We start from the raw sequence: 19,782 nt of genomic DNA, 5'->3' as shown, positions 1-19,782 counted from the left end.
ACAAATATAAATACAACTGATGAATAACGTAACAACAAAATCAGTTACAACAAGTACAAACAGAAGTTAAAGGGTTTGAGATTATGAGAGTATTGCTCAGTTGTACATGGCCAGTTGTTTTTTTGTGTTTGACATTTATCCCTGGGTGTCATGTGAAGGGTAATATGCTTGAATATCAGATCATCATTGTTCCTGTCATTGCTGCCATTAGATGTGCTTAATCTTGCTGGTGTTGACAGTCATGGCAGCAATAATTTTCCACCCCCACCACTCCTGCCTGACCTAAGCTAATACATTAATACCCAGAATAACATAAATCTGCACAGGGTGGGTTGTCTTTATATCATGTGAGTACTGAGGAACTATAAGTTATTGCTTCAAATTGTGGTTGTTTGTGTTTCAAGTGAACTTTATTGCAACCATGATCTTTCAGCTGTTTATTCAGAGACTATGCTGATCCATGTAGACATACAACAATTAACAATGATGATAGGAAAAATACAAGTTTGAATCTTGAGATGGGATTTTCCATGTCCGATAGTTTCAGGTTGCCTCAGAACCTACAACATTCAGCGGCGGATTAAAAGACAGGCCGGGGAAGACCGACATGCCTTGGCCAATGCCAAGCCATGCTGGGCCCAGTTTTTTCCCATTGGGCACCCTCTCCAAAATACGTGCCCCCCTTGTGACTATTGTTCCACTCGTCTCTCTGTTGGCTGACACAAGCAATAATCCTGACATATGGCCTGCATCCAAACTCATTACGACACTTTGTGGCATTGATCCTACCCCTAGAGGCTTCCCCTCCAGAGCTGTGTGCTTCTGCTCTCTATCCTACTGAGCTTTATTTTGCTCCTTGTTATTCTTTCCTCTCTTCTCCTTCCATGCCTCTTATACTATTATTATTAGTATCTTACAGTAGCCAGTTAGTATGGGTAATATGGTGGGTCCGTTAATAGATGAAAGGTGTTGTTATGAAGCCTAATATAACAGATTAAGAATTATATTCACAGCGAGTATCCACCCAGTTTCCCATTCTTGTTTGATGTCAGGGTAGTTGAGCCGTGACACGCCTCCAGTTAATGAAATTAGTGCTGAGAAAATGCACAGTGTCCACCAGGGAATATTAAGAGCAGTTCCCACTGAGACATCAGTGGCAGTGGCTGAGTACATCATCCACATAGTGAGTTAGAAACTAAGGAAATGAAGTGGATACATGGGGGAGGGAGGGAGGGAGATCCCTGAAATGCTTCTGAAGGGGGGAAGCAGGGAAAGGCTGTTTTGATGATGGAACTTCCTCCATTTCCAACCACCAGCCTCTTGTGTTGGCCCATTAGGGTTAGCCTTGTGTGCTACTTTGAAATGTGGTTACAGTTACACGAGGTTGCACATGACAACAGTTGTCCATTGTTGCGTTTGTTTTGAACCTCAACTGTACTGATATGCATTGTTATTAATACAGTCCTTGCTTTTTCCTTCCTTACTGTCCAAGCCCAGCTGACCGCTTTCTGACTCTATCTCTGCTCTGGCTTTTCTAATCCAATTAAGTGTTCAATAGGTAGCCTTTAATTGGATCAGGTGTGTGAGAATAGTAGCTGTGCTAAAAAGCTGGAGATCAGGTAGAAGACTTAAAAAGCATAAACCTTTTCTAACTGGTCGTTAGACTGTGAAGTATTTCTGGTACCGACTAGCTGTAGTCAGGCTACCAAAGAGAGCACACTGGCATACACTGTATATTTCTGCAAATTGTTAAGTAGGTCCAAATCTACCAGGTGGAATAGTTCACTTTGCTAAAGAAATTAACAAAAAAAATTATTTCTTTTCATTTATTTTGAAAACATAAGCACAAACACAGTGGCTCGTTGCCTTTAAACTTTGCTGAGTAAATATTAGGGCAACACATTTTGTTTTTATATGGTTATGACGTAATCTCATGAAAAGGCAATATGTCATTATTACCATCCGTACTGTCATGTCATTATAAAATTCACAGACACATTGAAGCGGAGCTCATGCAGGTTTTTTGGCAGCTGTTTCTCAAATAGGTTTTTAATGTAGCTGGGACTAACCTTACTGGCATGTTCCAGCTTGAGCTGTGAGTGAAATTAGTTTTATGAATCATCAATATTTTGTGCCGTCACTGCCAGGTCCACTCAAATAACTATTATACACATCTGTCAAGGGGCAGTTTCAAATTAAGTGTTCACTATGTGCCAAGATGCAAAGTCCTATCAGACTGTACAGTATTAGAGCGATAAGACTGTATTTATTTTGTTCATGGGTAATACTAAACAGGAACAAGTGGCTAAAACCAGTTTAGTACCCAACAGTTTGGGATTACACTCTTGGTCTGCCCCCGTTCTCTGTCTCTGTCTAACCCATTTCAGTATCAAACTGAAGATAAAATATAGTTAGTATTGCTGCAGTATCAGCACCGTTGTTCAGAACCACACCAGCATATTGTATGTTGAAATACAGAGCATGTGCATGCTCCACATAATCCAACACTTTTTGTTGTCCCCAGCCTTTACTTAAACTTTGAATGTATTCAAAGGAGGGAGAGCCAGGACTAAGTTAAGCAGCAGCAGTAGCAGCTGCAACTGGTGCATTGCAGCACCTGGCGTACCCCAGCACACAGGCTCTCGCTGCGAGGGCTCATTCAGAACTCAGAGACACAACATCAATCACAGCTGCTCAGCCTGCTCCTCTGGCCTGCTATTTTACACAGGCCTTATGCTGCAGTCACCAGCCATGCCAGGCCCCTGTTTTCATTTCTCATTGTAGACACTAATTCCTTGATTACCCAAGCTTCATAAGGATTTAGGTTTTTCTGACTAACTTTGTTTGCTGGTCTTGTCCCTTGCTGTGCAAGCTGAGATCTTTGTTTGGCATGTAATCGATTACTCCTGACATTTAACTGAACAATGGCAACACAGTACTGCAAAACGGAAATTACTGTATGATTTCCTCTCATGGTTCTTGGAGAAATTTGGTGATGCACTGGAAATTCCCCATGTATGGTTGAGGGGGAGGGATTTTCCTGTAGTTTCTGACATTGATGCTTTAATTTGTGGTGAAATTACAGGTGGTGGTCTAAACTTCTTGCAGCTATGGTGCAATACCTCTTGCAGAATGAATGCTGTAGTTAAATGTCCAAATTAATAAAATGTCAGAGGGAAATATTTTAGTTCCTTGTATAGACTAATACATAACAAAATGTGATTACAGTTGTGTCCACAGTCATGAAACCCTGTCCTCATATAGCCCAGACTCAGTGAAGCAGCATGTCTTTAAGTCAGTGCCCTTTGCCTCACCTTTACTCTGTGCTGTTACTCATTCCCAAACACCTGTCTCCCCCCTGTGACCAGGTGAGCTCTTGGCTGAAAATTCAGTTTTAGCTCTGGATGGAAGAGGCTAGGCCTCCTGACATACAAAGAGGAGGGAAGGTACCTCCTCTGGTAGAGCGACTTCCTGTCAGCAAGGTGCTGCAGGATCAGTGGGTCAGCTCGTCAGGAATATTATATAATGCTGTGGGGACACTGTTAGTACAGAGCTTTCAGTGATTTTGGTCATATCTTAGATTTTATGAGGTCATGTTTCTGTAAATCACCACCTGGCCTGAAAGCACCTTTCATACTTTTCTGAATTTAGATCCCATGAGGAGACTGCTATTTAAAAAAAATCCGTTTCAGTCTTTGTCCTATGTGTGGAATATTAAAAATCTGAACTTAAATAGTTTTTTTTAAAATTGATTATAGTGAATTCTAGACAAATAATCCCTTTCTTTACATCTCACTCATTGTGTCTTGTTGGATCTGCAAATTCAAAAACAAACTGACCTGTTGTTGACTTTCTAAACAACCCTGTTTCACACTGTACAGAAAACAGAACTGTACTTAAAGGAATCACTAGTTGACTATCATATTATGGACACCGAGCATCTATATTGGTCCTTTACCTAAACGGTACATGTGATAATCACAGGCGTCACGATAGGTTTCCCTACTTAAGCACTAGTCATCACTCTTTAATCTCCTGTATCTTCTTGGATCCACACACCCTTTCACACTAATCCAATAAACCACCTATGCTGATGCGACGTCTTGTATAACAGGCCTGGGATAGCCGGCCCATGTTTTCCCTGCTGACCAAATGACTACAGGGGGCGATTTAATTTTAGCCCTGGAGCACATGCTAAAGAGAGAAACTATCAGGAGCTGATGGTTGGAAGAAAAGAATGTTTGGCAGTCACTTGTGGTAATTCTGTATGTATGTATGCCAAGTGGATCATTAAAATAACAAGAGGTGTAATTTAAGATTCAAGCTTTGTGTAACATGAGTGAGAAAGTGCTAAGAGTAAGGTGAGAGTAAGCGGCGGAACAAAGAACAGAGAAAGTGTGACTTTGACTTGACTGAGCCAGCCTTTTACTTTGTTTCCTCTTGACTTGACACGACAGGAAAGAACCACTGTAAGCAGGGGGATGCCGCACAGGTTGCAACTGGGGCAAATCCAGTAGTGGCTCTGGTTACAGTGCCCTATGATACAGCGATTTGTTGTTGTTGATGTTTCAAGCAGGCAGCTTCCCTCAAACACCCCCCCACCCCACCTCTGAGCCTCAGAAAGGCCCTGCTTTCCATTTTTAAACTCCAGGGTCTTTCTGTAGTCGTGGAAGCTATGTTACGCCTGCCCTTACCTCTTAACCCCTAACACCGTGACTACTGCCTACCAGGAAACGCCATCCAGCCTTTGCAGGATCGCATGCATGCAACTTGAGAGTCTAGGGACACTGTTGACTTAAGAGTTTTACAGTAGTGCTCTCTTGGCAGTGCAGAGTGCACTAATCTAGATATATCAATTAAAACACGAGGACAGGGAGGTATGAACCTCAGGAACCTTGATTTTATTGTTTCTCATCTCACAAACTACGTGATCTGATTAAAATCTGCATCTGTATGTGCGTCAGATATTTCAGCTTAAAATAGTTCTGTAGTTTGGAAGAACATTTGTTTTCCGGTGTGCAAGGAGAAGTCAGTTTCAAACATGAACTGCTGTAACTACAAACTGCCAGGACTGAACCTGGCTTCAGTTAGAGACTAATGATTATTTTCATCATTGATTTAATTGTTCGGTCTACAAAATGTCTAAAAATACAGAAAAGAATCAACTTCACAACAATCACAACTTTCCAGAATCCTAGGTGTCATCTTTAAATATCATTTTGGCGTTGACTCTATTATTATATATGTGCCATCCTGCACTGCACTGAGCATCTTCAAGCCACAGTGAGACATTCTCACAATATCTCAAGACATCCTTTTTACATGATGCAGCACCTGTCTCCCACATGAACATCATGCGTGTTAACTGGAGTAACAGAGGTAGAATGGCATCCGTCTGATGATGTAGGCTTTTGCATAAAGAGGCAAAGTAAGAGGCAGAAACGCCTCCTGCCAGCCGGTAAATAAGAGCGTGCGTGCGTGGTCGTTAAAGAAGATGGGAAAAATGTGTTACATGCATGCAACCCACATACAAACCTGATTCGATGTGTTGATTTAGCCAACACAGCTCCATCCCACTGTGCTGAACTTGGTGGGAGCAGAGCAGTGCCTCGATTTTCCAGAGGTTTTCACTCCAGAAGCACTGAGTGATGGCTTCTGCCAGTTAAACGCCTTTTCATCTGGAAGTCAGAGTAAGGTGGAATGATGAATTGAGGAATGAATGAGGACTATATTCCTTTATGCATCAAAACAAAATAGGTTTTAGGATTAGTTTTTAATCTGTTTTATGGCAAGTTAGTGACATGGTGCTTCATTTTGAGAAAATTTACAAAGAATAATTAAAAAATGCTGCTAGATCAGGCTCTTGCATGTACAGTATCGCTTTAATTTGTTATCTGACACCACACTGCTGCAGCTGACCCACACAGATAAGTTCTATCTACTGTTGCCAGCAGGATGTCACTCATGACAGGAAATTCCCAGCTTTAATCATGAGACATTTTCCAAGAAAATAGTCCCGGAAAGTTCTCAGGGGCGTTGAAGTGTGAGCTTTTAAATGTTTGTAGTAATCAGATTAGATATATTTACTGTACTCTTTGGGTTTGTGTGTGATTTTGTTATTTTTTCATTTTGTGTTTAGAATAGACAACATGTTCAGCTATATCCACAGACAGCTTTCCTCCTCAGATGTATCTCTGTTACTCTGTATGAGTCACTCTGTTGACATAGAGCAGGTGATTCCCTGCTTTATTATATAGCAGCGTTTTTCTCCAAGTTGTAATTTAACTGTGGAGGCAATAATGAAGAGCTGTATTGTCAGTGACATATCATTTGGCAAGCGCACCACCTTCTCACTCCATTAAGGCAAAACTCTGAGCATTACACTGAGTCAGATTATGGCTCCTGAGCTGTGGCAAGTTAGCGTACATACAATTACAAGTGTCTCTTCAGTGTGTTGTGTAGTCTGCTCTTATCAGTTTGACAAAGACATTGTGCAGTCCCTCATATATGCAGTAAAATAAAGGGGTTGTTTTCAAAACACTTTTCATCTTAATTTTGTTTGTGCTTATAGAACGTCTTTTCTCCCGTCCTGCAGGATATGAAAAAACAGAAGACACATCAGAAAAGACATCCTTAGCTGACCAAGAAGATGCCCGACTGATACACCTCAACCAGCCGCAGTTCACCAAGTTTTGCAGCAATCGAGTCAGGTAAGGACTCAATGAAATATTTACTGTATGAACTGAAAATGTTTAATTTAAAATGCCTAAGAGCTATCGTATGTGGTCGTAATGAGTGTATTGTTTGTTGACAGCTAGTTGCATTAAGTTACTATCAGAGACTTTCCTGCATATCATGAAGCACTGGATGGCACAGTGTGCTTGGCAGTGGTGGTGGAAGCTCTAGTGTTGGTAAGAGCCCTGCATAAGGGAACTATTACCCCTTTGTGGGACTAACATTATCACTGCCTGGGTGGTATCTATTGGAGCTACTCAGTGTGAACAATGTGAAGTTAGTGCAGTACACCACAGAAATGTAAGATCATGAAGCACAAATGACTCTTGTGATGCTTTAAGCTGGGCGAGGTCTCTTGAGCAACATTTAGGTTGATACAGAACTTTTCTCTTTTCTGTTTCTGCATATACAGATAGATGTAGATGTAGATTTTCTCAATTAACTCTCACGTGTTGACATGTTCTGCATTTGATTTGCAGCCCGTGTAGTAAAGCTTGTGTGGTCCATGTATAGGTTCACTAGATCAACCTTGGAGTACCACCCAGGCAGTGGTAAAAAAAGAAGTCACAGGTCTGTGTTGGTCTGTGTGGTTGTGGGTTAGTGCATTTCACATGCATACCCCCTGTGATCAAAGTAAAATACACAGCTGCTTGTTGTCTTCTATGCCTTTAACTTATCGGCTCAAATTAGGGTCAAAAAGATCTGGTGTAGTAAATTTTCAAGCTTGCGTTGTTGTTCATCTTGAAAGTCTATCTCACTTTTCAGGATCTGTGGCAGAGTGAAGATAACAGAACCACCTTCCCTCTGATTGGACTTTGCTTTGTGACTGGACTGTCATTGTCCAATGAGATTCAAGTGTAAAAACAGGGTCAAAATTCATATTTGTAACTTCAGCGTTTTTAAGTTTTAGATGCAGTTTATTCTACAAATGAACACTGATTGAATTTTGTCTCATGCAAATTTTTTTACAGGTTTTATTTACAACTACAAACTGTAGTTGTAAATTATTTATGAATATCACTTTACAAGCTCCAAATCTTTTTGACCTTAATTGAACTGACACTTAGTGATGGAAACAAAATTCCATTGACTCCCAGTGGTTATAATTACAACTAGGACTAGAATTAGATGATGGACTGTTACACAACTTCCATATACCTCTAGATTTTGAGTCTGCAGGGACAAACATGCAACAAGCTGAGGAAGCAACAAGCTTAAAACAACATATACTGCAGAGGTTTAATGTACAGCTGATGTGTACTAGCTTTGTATGAAGCTTCATTCCGGTCACACAGGGTTGACCTCTATCACTTACCAGCCCACATTTCCAGTATAACTACGTAGGGCGAAGATGCTTTTCCCATGCCACTTTAAATTAAAGTTTTATCTCAGCTGCTTTAAAAATTCACACACAAAGTTGTATTCTCTTAAGGATTTTGCTGCTGGTGTGAACTGCTGCTATTTCTGACTTGGTAATGGCAACCCAGAGGCTATCAGTGCTTTTCATGGTGACCTGCAGCATAACTCGCCACTTTGCCTTTAACCCCACATTAACCTTCAGAGTCACAAGCAAAACAGTTGCATTAAAGTATGCTATGACTGTGAAGCTGCTACTTACAGTGAATGTCAGCCTGGGGACAGCGAGTCCATTTTAGGTGCTTTTTTTTTTAAACATATGTTGAGGAGCCAACAGTTTTACAACAAATGTCTTTTTGAACTTTGCCCTTCTCTAGTGTGACTGGAAATATATATATGACTAACAGGCTGATGTATAATACATATTTTATCTTTTAAAAACAATCTTGAATTCAGTATTCTTAAAGTGGAAACAGACAGTTACTCCATAGTTACTCCAGCTGTTCCTCTATCTGCTATTTACTAACTGGGGAAAGCTACCAGTAGCTACTGGAGGAAACAAAAGCACTATCCTCTTCCTTTTTTGGTTGCACAAAGGCAGACACACTTCTTTTTTGCAATTTTCCCGGGAGATTTTTAGTACCTGCTGGCAAACAGAATTATACAGTGAAACTGAGGCTTATAGGGAACCAGTCATTATTCTGTAGCACTCAACGTTTACTTCATAATGATAAGGTAAAAAAACTTGCCTATTGCCGCTTTAAGTTGACTATCGAACACATGACCTATAGTTTCACCCTGTGCGGTGCAGTTTGTTTTGATGTGAGGAGCCACTACTGTTACTCAGTAGAGAAGACTGATCCACAGTTACAGCCATGACAGCACCTTTAGCCATGTGATATTTGATAAGTACCTGCAAGATTTGTATCACCAGCGGTGCATTAGTCCGTATCTTCCAGCCTGGCCTCTTTATCCTTTTCTTCCCCTTGGAGGAGTTCAGTGCTTTTAGCATTAAAGGTCAGGATTTTTAGGTCAGGCCATCCTCTGTCATGGAGTATTACTGTTAGCATTCCAACTGCATGAGCAGCTAGAGATGTGTATGTGTACACACAGGCACAGCTATAAACTGAACAGGAATAGTAAATGAAAAAAAGCCTATAAATGCAAGTGTGCTTATATTTATGGTATTGACATGACAAATAACAGATGCAGACAGCTCATAAAAATCTTCTATACTGCAGTTTGTTTCCTGAAATTATCTAACTGTAAGAAAACTGGTGCTTATTCTTCATTATTTCAGGTCTCCTTTAACTCAGGTGGTGCTAATGTGATATCTACATATCATTACCTGAGTTTTACTTTCAGTCTGGTTATTAGTTATTAACACAGCCTGGTCAATGAGCAATCAAGACACAGCATAATTAGCCTGTTTGGATGAGCACCAGATGGTTGGTGGTTTTTAATTACGTTGCATCAGAGAAGTTTAAGTAATATGGCATTGGCTGTAAAAGGACACCTCTACCTATTTAAAGAAAAAAAAAAACATTTTGTGACCTTACCAGAGGCAGTCATGAATTCAGAGGGTGATCTGCCCTCGCTGAAAAATAAAGCAAAATATCATCATCATATATTTTTCCCATGCAGCTGAAGCTCACGTTGTTATCATGGAAAACACATAAAGTAAGACTCATAAAATGATCGAGAAGAAATATTTTCGTGAACTGATCTGAATATTGCCACTTGAGTGACAACAGCTGTCCAATGAATACCTGCTGTAGGGGTGTGTGTTAGCAATAATGTCCCATGTTAATCAAATTTGACTAACATGCAATCGGATACCGATATTATACATAGCATACTGGTTTTAATAATGTATGAATCTGCAGTAACGGCGACTTCAGGAAATAAACGTTTGAATGCTGGCAGCACAGTTTTTACAGATAAAAATTACAGCCAGCTTGCATGTTAATGCCGTTTCAAGCAGCATTTGTTTCAGTCCCTCCAGTTTTGGGTCTGACTATGATGCTTCCAAGTTGCATCTATTAAATGATTTCAGAAGTTTTGACGTGTTACTGCAGTATTTGAGCAGTGAAGTGCACAGCTGTAGACGACTTGTAGAAGACAAAGCATTCTCTTTGTCCTTTTAGTTTTTCTGAATGTGACCAAACATTTGCCTCAGGCCTTGAAGGCACCGGCTTCAGGCTGCTTTAAAGATCTAATTTGTTCAAGAGGATTGGTTGCTGTCTCAAAGTGACCTGTGGAGACACTAACAGGAGCAAGGTCTGTGAATGGTGAATCTAATCTTATAAGCAGGCAAATATCCCTCACAGGGTTCTGGCTTCCAGTTGCTTTCCTTCTCCCTCTGCAGCATCACGACCTGCAGAACATGTCACTGCTCACATAACGTAGATGCACACACATGACTCGTGCATCATAACACACAGGCACGCTGGGTGTACTATTGTATGTTAGGATTGCTGTGGGTTGTTTATTCAGCTGTACTGGTTGCTGGCAGATCTGGTTGTAATTTAAAGGTGATTAATCCTGCGGTAAACAGGAGCGGCTGTACAAACCATTTTACTGGTGTGCATGTCTTGTGTGGAAAACAGGGGACAATTGAGATACGCACAGACGCAGATAGACATGGACACAAACACATGACCCACAAGCACATTCACCACACAAAAATGTGTCTGGGTAGAGCATCTGAATTTGTCTTATTCACCCAACTGCATCGACTGATAATTTTACCAACTGGTATGTAAATTGTCCTCAACTTACTGGGTGACATTTTAAATCAGATTTGAGCTTCTCATCACAAAAGCATAGCACATGACACACACCACAACTACACGTACAGACACATCTTGAAAGGATATTAAACAGGAGGTCATTCAGCCGTAAAGGTTACTGGTCTAACCAGCTTTATGCAAACTATGTGAGCAGTTCTGTTTCGATATAACTCACAAAAAAATCATAAACATCATTTTTATTCATACAAAGCTTCTGCAAATGGCTGGAATCCATCGCAGTCGACTGTGTGCTGTGTAGTGTGTGTGACTTGTGTAAGCTTCTTGGCTATAGATGAATGGCCTTGGTTGGTTTGGCACCTGCTGGCCTTCTGATTGAAGTATAATACAACTCATTCGTCGTGTCGCTTTTTTATATGTTAGCTGTATTTGATCAGTTTTTATTGATGTGAAATATCAGTATGAACAACTTCTGATGATCTGACATCTGTAATTTATAAGTGTCAGGAAATAGTATTTTCTTCACTGCTGTGCTCTACTGATGCTGAACAACAGTTAAAGTCGTGTTCTCAGTTGCTGTTAAAAGTTTGTCTACATCGAGCACACATTTACGAGCAAAACAGATTTACTTTTTGTTTGGCCAAAAACACTGATTAGCTGCTTAAATAAATGAATACCCTGTATATCACATCTTTTTTATTCCCAAACCCTCAAAAAGTCAAACCAAATTTTGATAATATGATAAAACTGCAGCAATGAAATAACTTTTACAAATCACATGACATTGTTTTTAACCCTACAGTTATGCTTAAAGAATGAATTTTTAATTAAAAGTACCACAGAGACTTTTAATTACAGACGTATTGTCTGATGGCTCCCCTCAATTCTCCTTGTGTGGGTTAAAATGTGATGAGATCGCTTCTCACTTTGGAAATGATAAAAAAAGAAACTTCAAATCAGAGTTGTATGATTTTAATTGGTAATACTTATACGTTTTAAAATGTTAAAGAGGAAGGCTGGTGGTTCATGTGGTTTTTGGGTGTTTAGAGAAGATATGAGGTGTCAATAGGTGCGGCTGAAAGATGACGACCGTTCAACCAAACACTCAAAATGTTTGATTGACAGCTGTTTAACTTGCACAAATCTAGTTCCAATTTACAAGCCAAACCAAAATAAATATTTATAATGACAAAGTTGGGATGTCGAACTTTTCTATTGTGGTGGAAATGTTGTGTTAAAAGTTCCTCTGATCACTGCGGCATGGCTAATACTCTGGTGAGTAAGGATGCCTCTCATGTCATCTTGATTCTCAGGGCGCTGCAAGGAAATAAAATGTAAGATCCATAATCATCCATTAAGGAGCATGTTAAACAAGCTCTTTATCTCACCTTGCCTCTGTGGAAGAAGTGATTCAGTGAACAAGAGTAAAGGGGGTAGGACACACCACACGTCCACTACATTTCTACCCCCATGAGGTAAAAAAGAAGAGTGAAGAAAATAAAGTGGAAAGCAGAAACAGAAGGATGATCTCAAAGACAAGATGACAAATGTACTGAATGTGAGGAATGATAAAACCAAGGCTTTTACCTTAACCTGCCTGAGAGCTTCTCAGCTGCTGTTTCTTTGTATCTCAAGGGATAGATGAGGCGGTGACTATCCTTTAGCACTGCCAGGGTTTAATACCCAGTGGGATCACCCTTTACAAATGAGACTGTACTCATGGTATTGTTATGGGCTTTGGATGATATATGGCAAAGGGTTTCACAATAAGTAGAAGGTTATTGCACATGAACAATGACCACACTGAACATGAAATGATCTAGAATGAAAAGAAAAAGAAAAACCTCCTGGTTTTCCTAAAATGTTCTTTTGGAAATTGCAGAAATATCTCGAGTGAAAATAATAACCTGAGGTTACTGTACATCCTCTCTCACTGACACACATATTATATTCTCTGTTCCACTTCCTGGTCATTACATATCTCATTCAACAGGTTTATTGGCCTTTCACTTTATGATGGCAGACTCTGAGCTGCCTCATGTGATGATGATGTTCTACAACGATAAACAACATACAGATATCAAATGTCTAATTACAACACTCCTCTCATGTAATGTTGTTGCTGCCTGTGTGAGGAGTTGTTAGTTATTAGCTCACCCTGTAAAGCTCTTCTTTGGCTTGTGGGTTGATTTGGGTTTTTTTTTTGTTTAGTAATGAGGAACTGGTCTTTCTCTTCATGCTGTTTATCTTTCAGCTCAAACATTTGCTAAATGCATGTTAGGCCTGTAAAAATGCTGATACTGATCGAAATCTCTTTGCCTGTCCTGGGTTTGTCTTTGAAATAACATCATTAGGTAAAGATCCCTGTGAAATCCCCTCTTCCCCCTCGAGACACAACTTCAGTCAGCTTTAAAACTATTATTGTTCTATGAAGGCAAGAAGAGGCCGTAAGGATTGTAGTTTTATAAGCAACTCAACACCTGAAATGTATATACTGCTGAACTTATCAAGTTCATATATTTTGGTTTGAAAACATTCCACCTTCATTTATTTGGTTTTAAATTCTCTTTTTAAAGCCATTTTAAAGTTGTGCAGGCTCAGGTTGGATTTGGGAAATTCAGACTGCCTCAAAGAATTCAAGATGAAAAATTCAAACTTCCCCATTTGGACTGCGAAAAAAAAAAGGAGAAAAAAAAGCTTCAATAGAATTGACCTGACCTCTGTCCTCTCAGTTAATGTCATAACACCCAGGAAAGAAAAGTTCAGAAGAGTGATTGGAAACCCTGCGGACTTGACTTTTCACATATTCGCCATATTTTAATGCTATAAATCCAGTGATTGAATTTCATATTTCAAATTGTTACCTCCCCCTCCTTTAGGTGACCCACAGTTTGTGATTTTTTTTTCTTGTCATTGAAATAACTACACCAGACTGAAGACTAGACTTTGTTGAATAAAACAAAGCTGGTCCATTCTTGACCCTTGTTGTGACAGAGCTCTTCGTCGGGCTCCTCTGTGAGGCTGCTTGTACATTGTACTGCTGTCAGAACAATGCCTCGCTCTTACTCGCTTGCTTTCACTCTGTCCCAGACGGCTCCACTGTACCAGGCAGCCATGATGACCATGAATGTTAAACCCTTTTTTTAATTAACTCAATTCAGTGCCAGTCCACTTTCCCGTCACTTTACATTGTGCTTGTGGACGTGCTGTAAGTGAAAAAATGCTGAAAATGTGTCCGTCAAATAAGATTTAGTCTAAGGGGAGTAAAACAGTGGTATCAGTAATGTTAACCTCCATATGCTTTGTCCCTTCAGACGAGTTAGAGGCTATAGCTTGTGTATGTGTGACGGCTTTTGTGTGCGCGTGAGTAAGCAAAGCACTGCCAGCAGCTTGGCATACATCATGGCATATATCTTCTCCCAAAGTGGCTGTTCTGACTGGCCCTTTAATGCAGCTGTAAATCAGACTGCTGGAGGTCTGATTGTGGGGCTGTTGAGGGCTCCACCAGCCTCAGGGTACCACTAACTATACCCCCCCCCCCCCCCCCCCCCCCCCGCTACCCATCACCACACCACTGCAGCACAGGCAATATAGCTCACTCTTTACATCCCCCTCTGTCACCTCCCTCCTTCCTCCTAATTATTCTTTATGATCATTGCATCCACTGCTCTGTGCTGTTCATCAGTCTCACACATGAACGCAGACACACCTGTCTCTCCAACAAAAAGGACCTTGTAGAGTAGATGGGCTGAGGGGCAGGGAGGGGGTTATTTTAAATATATTTAAATGGCTCAGTTAGATAACACAGGGAGTGAACCAGATTAAATTTTGTGTGCATTTTGTAATGTCAGTGTGATAAAATGTACTCCACAGATTTTGATAGCTAACCATTTTATTTCTCTCTTGTGTCTTCCTCCATCAACCCTGCTTTTCCTGCTGGATCCGGTCTTCAGCACAGCCAAATACAATGTCCTCACCTTCCTCCCCCGGTTCCTCTACTCACAGTTCAGGAGGGCAGCCAACGCCTTCTTTCTCTTCATTGCACTCCTGCAGGTAAGATGTGGTGTGCTGCTGCTGTTTCTGTGCTTCTGTGAGGCAGATTCAAATACAAAGAGAAGCAGCAATCTACCTGTCAATAATCACTGATCTTCTCAGCCTCAGTCTTTGCTTTGTTCCCACTGCTGTGCAGGCGGTCTGTTTTATTTTTTTACTGTCGGCCATAACCTAGACACCATCTCCAAAGGTCATATCTGTAATTTCATATGCACACAGACGAGTTCGCTCACACACACACACACACACACACACAGTACTTTATATATCCTGATGATGAATAATACATGTAATACTACGTGTCCCTCCTTTAAAAGCAAACTAGATATTACATGCTTTGGAAATGTATGGGGTTCTGTGGATGGCTGTAATTTGGTTTATTATTGCACACATACCGCTACAGTGCAGTAGAGAAACTGCACTGGACTCAAGCAACACACACAAATAGTCCAAGTGATTTAGAGCTACATGTAGAATAGCAGGGGTGATGTGAACATCTTTAGTATTAAATTAAAAATAAGCTTCTCCTGGGCAGAGATTATCAGGGTCCAGCTGATTATCAGTCACGGTTCTAAGAAAAGTCACGACTCAGGAGGCAGATGTGCAAGTAAAGAGTCCTCACTTAGAAAAAAGACAAGGATACAAACATTTAATCAGGAAAACAAAGTACAGAAAACAGGCAAGGTCAAAAACACGATCAGGATGAAACAGGCAGGCAAAGATCAGAGCGCTGGAAAGCTGAGGCACATGGCACCAAGACAACCTGGCAGAGAGCAAGTGGAAACAGACCAGTTATATATACCAGGGAGCCGATGAGGGGACGGGCAACAGGGGAACAGGTGAGCAGGGAGGAGGAGCAGGTCAGGTGATTCTGCTGACAGGAAGACAGGCAGGTGGGAGGGGCAGCAGAATCAGATCGTGTATGCACAAACAACTGAATGAAAGGATGAATGATCAGACTGAAACTCAAAACCATGGCAGGAAAGGGCTCTATCCCGTGGCCTTGAAAAGCAGCAAGCAGCGTTACCTGCCCTGTCGATTCTCTGACCTTGAATAAAACATCTATGCAGATGAGGAAGAGAGCAGATCTATTTCGTTCAAGTTTCCTTCGAGCAAGAGGGTAACCGTGACTGTCTCCTGTGGCCCTGGCCTGGCTTTAATTACACTTTTATTTGACTTTTAATTTAAATAGATGAAGAAAGAATAATTCAGTGGTAAGAAGAGCTCTGTGATAGTATTAAGAAAGTTGTTGGTGCTGGATTTTTCAAGTTTGGAGTTTATTCTTGAGTTAAGTCCATCGAATGATGTTTACTGTACAGAATTTGAGATGGTGGTAGTGATTCAAAGGTCTGGAACCAGGCTAATAAAGTATTGCTCTTTGATACTAGCGACTGTGTGTCTGCTTATTCAACTATATATCCACGGTTCTCAATATAAAACCCTTTCAAACTTGAAAATGAGCAGATGAGACCATACTTTCAATTCAGGTCAAAAACAATGTGTAGTGGGGTCACTGTCACTGTCGTCCTTTTAATGGGTCCAGATGTGTTATGCTAGCATGAGTGGGTTTGGGACATGAGCTGGTTCAGTTGCTGTCTTTACCTCGAAGTCATGAAAGAATCTGGAAATTGCAAAGTCGGCTTTTGTGATACTTTTTATTTCCTTAAGAAAAGAAATACAAAGAGTTGTCTTAATTTTTCAGCAAATACCAGATGTGTCTCCCACTGGTCGCTGGACCACACTGGTGCCGCTGCTCTTCATCCTGGTGGTGGCTGCTGTGAAGGAGATCATTGAGGATCTGGTAAGATAGACACTCTTGTCTTGGTGTAAGATTTCCCTCTGTAATAAGATCTTTCTTCTTTTAAAAACAGACTTTTGACTTGTTTATTTGTCACACTACGTTCTCTTAAAAGAGACATTACCTGAGAGCCCTCATCTGGCTGCTGTTTTGTCTTACTGTACAGCCTGTCCTCTGAGTGCTGAACTGTTCCCTGTGGAGCAGAGAGGAGGCAGTGACGGTTATATGACCACAGCAGGATACTCCCTGACATATAGACACGCCAGCACACACAGACACACACACACACACACACACACACACACACACACACACAGACTGATTTCAGAGGTCACAGCTGTGCCTGCTGCACCCAGAGTACTCACTCAGTCATTTAACCTAGATGCTGATTGCTCATGCACAAAGACGGTTAGTACAAACAAAACAAAACAACTGTTTGCCCTGGAGCAAGTCTGAGCTGTAATACAGATGCTTCAAAAAGACAATGTAATTTATTCAGTATGACTTCATTATTATTTTTGCTTTGGTTAAATCTTTTCATTGTGTGAATTCTTATTTGCTGGGAAGTTAAAGGCTTCAAAATGTGTTTACTCTTGGCCCTCATGTAATCCACACAAGCCCTTCTGAACTAAGTGAGGGGATGTTGAATTCTACTGTATTGCAGTGACCCTGCAATGCGATCTTCTGTGCAGGTCCCAGTGGACAGTTACTCTATACTATTAGCTTCTATCTTGTGCTGAAGGTACCAGCGCAGCACTTTTTCCCCCAGCCTGTTGTGAAAAACATGGGAACGGAGTGGTGATGACTCTGTCTTTACTGCTGAAGGTCACCTGCAGACACGTCTGTTCCCTGTACTGCGCTGTCCCTCACAGGTTGACCTGCCAGGGCAGTATCGACCCCTAACTTCATGAATCATGCACTATGGACACACACACTGTACAGCATGTGTCTTACCTCATTGCTGGCTGTCTCTGCTGCAGCACGCTCTGGCCCTTTGTTCTGGGCAGCTCAGCTAACTTTCACCTGAAAATGTTACAATCTGAAATGCAATGCTACGAATTACAAGCAGTGCATTTCAAAATACTGCATCCTCCCCTTTCACACAGTGCCACTGTTTCCCAACACTCAAACTGAAATTGAAACAGCAGTTGAAAGACCAGAGAACAGTTTGTGATATTAGCAGGTTAATCAGGATAACATTGCAGATGTTCTACTCTTTTATCTCTCACTGCTTTCATTTTTTCCTCTGCTATGGCTGAAGTCTCCAGAGACCTGATACTGCAGTCTTTACGCATACCCTCTGTGTGCCACTCGCTCTCCACTGCACTGTGATTACACACATCATCTAAATACAGTACACCTCCTTCCCTTCATGTCCACTGGCACAGGAGGAGCATGATGGGCAGAAACAGAGAGAGAGAGGAAAAAAGGCAGGAAAAGTTGTTGATGTATATACAGTTGGTCTGTTACTGCACATTTATGAATAGAGGAGGGTGTGTGGAGCGAGAATAGGTCGTAGAGTTGAGTGAAATCAGCTGAAAGCTCTTGCACAGGGGATGATGAATGAGCTTTGTAAAGGTCTCTACTCGCAAACTTTTTTTCCTGGTTGTAGTGCATGTGGTGAAAGGCTGAAGTCACGTGACAGAGGCGACCTATTCATTACACACTACAGCATGTTGCAGGGATATTAAATCAAATATGGAGCCTGGAGCCTGAAAAAAGAAGCAGGGGGGTGGTAGTGGGGAGGGGGTGTGGAAGGCAGAGAGATAGACTCACTCACTGGAATATAAAATCAGAGAGAGATGGACCTGAAAGAGCAGATGGAACAAAAGTGCAAGAGGTCTGTGAAGATTCTCAGTCGTCCAGGTCATGATATTTCTCAGAGCTGCACGAAGGCAGCTGGACTCGCTGAGGTTCCCGAAGACGTTTCACCTCTTCTCCAAAAGGCTCCTTCAGCTCTGACAACAGAAAAACAAAGCCTTTAGAGCAGATTCTGTGTGTCTGATGCTGTAAAATGGTTGTTGTTGTTCTGAGGGACTATACATTTATAGGCTTTGAAATGACTGGGTTATTACAGCTGTAGCATTTTTTTAATGTGACTGTATGGATGCTACAGAGCACTGGAGAAATCTGTCCAATGAGACCAAATACCTCTCACCTCTATTTGCGTGTATTGACGCAAGCTCCTTCACCTTCAGCTGCTCTGGCAAGAAGCCTTTATATTTTCTCCTGAAATGTAAAGTAAATTACCCAAATTAGTTTTAAATTGATTTAGAATTAGGCTGAATTTGAGGAGATCTTCAAAGTAAATAGATTATTAGCAGGGATGTGAGTGGATTTGTCCTCTCCGCGCTAATCAAGTACTGCACACGTTGGTTTTTCGGAGCTGGATTTTAAAATACAGTGAGTGATTATTTATGTGTGACGGACTCAGCAACACATTATTACTCAGCGTGATGCTTGTTGACAGGCTGTCCCTTGGAATCAGCTGTTGAAGTCACAGTTGATTGCATGACTGTTCGGGAGACAAGCGGGACATGAGGGGATTTAATTCTGCTGATCTGGATTTTGATGTGGTCTCACAGAGCCCTCATTGCATAGTTTGCTTAGCCTCGAAGTACAACATTTATACAGACCAGTGTAACATTTTTGGTAATTAATTAATTTGATAAATCTCATACTTGTTTCATGTTTTGTAACATCTATCTAATTAAAATCTGATCTGTAATCTGTGATCATCTGCAGCAGTTGTCACCCATGTTGTCTTAAAAGCTGAGCTACAAATATATCTGAAGCTTTACTAGGATTTGGGATTCTCATTGTGGACACTGACTCAAAATGTCTCTGCTGTCATGTAACTGTAGGCATTACTTAAATGCCATCATGCATGGCATGAGTCCGTGTGAAGATTGTGTGGTCATAGTGAGAATATTCACAGCCACGGTGCAGTCAGTGCAAAGGTGTTATCTTTCTGCAGCTTGTAACTGCAGACTCGCTCCATCTCCCTCTCACTGTCTCACTGTAGTAAGTAGTGCTATACAGTGTCAGTATACTTCTTCAGGCCCTTTCCTCCTATAGAATCAGAGGTGG

General features: G+C 41.1%; 1 protein-coding gene across 10 annotated transcripts in view; it reads left to right on the top strand.

Moving 5' to 3' along the window:
- atp8a1 (ATPase phospholipid transporting 8A1) overlaps window positions 1–19,782 on the top strand; it is a 103,353-nt gene that overhangs the window by 9,859 nt on the left and 73,712 nt on the right. For 8 of the 10 annotated variants that reach the window (XM_071458322.1, XM_071458319.1, XM_071458321.1 and 5 more), the window contains exons 2-4: window positions 6,596–6,710; window positions 14,795–14,894; window positions 16,597–16,695. In XM_071458322.1, the coding sequence (XP_071314423.1) occupies window positions 6,596–6,710; window positions 14,795–14,894; window positions 16,597–16,695 (314 nt within the window). Of the gene's footprint in view, window positions 1–6,595; window positions 6,711–14,794; window positions 14,895–16,596; window positions 16,696–19,782 lie in introns of those variants that run through there. The other 2 variants (XM_071458327.1, XM_071458326.1) reach the window with 1 other exon arrangement.

Source organism: Trachinotus anak, unplaced genomic scaffold, assembly GCF_046630095.1.
Source record: "Trachinotus anak isolate AG129_WGS33_773 ecotype Australia unplaced genomic scaffold, CSIRO_AGI_Tana_v1 ptg000021l, whole genome shotgun sequence".
NCBI lineage: Eukaryota > Metazoa > Chordata > Actinopteri > Carangiformes > Carangidae > Trachinotus > Trachinotus anak.
The sequence above is the reverse complement of the archived record's forward strand: the minus strand, read 5'-3'. Positions and strand labels throughout refer to the sequence as shown.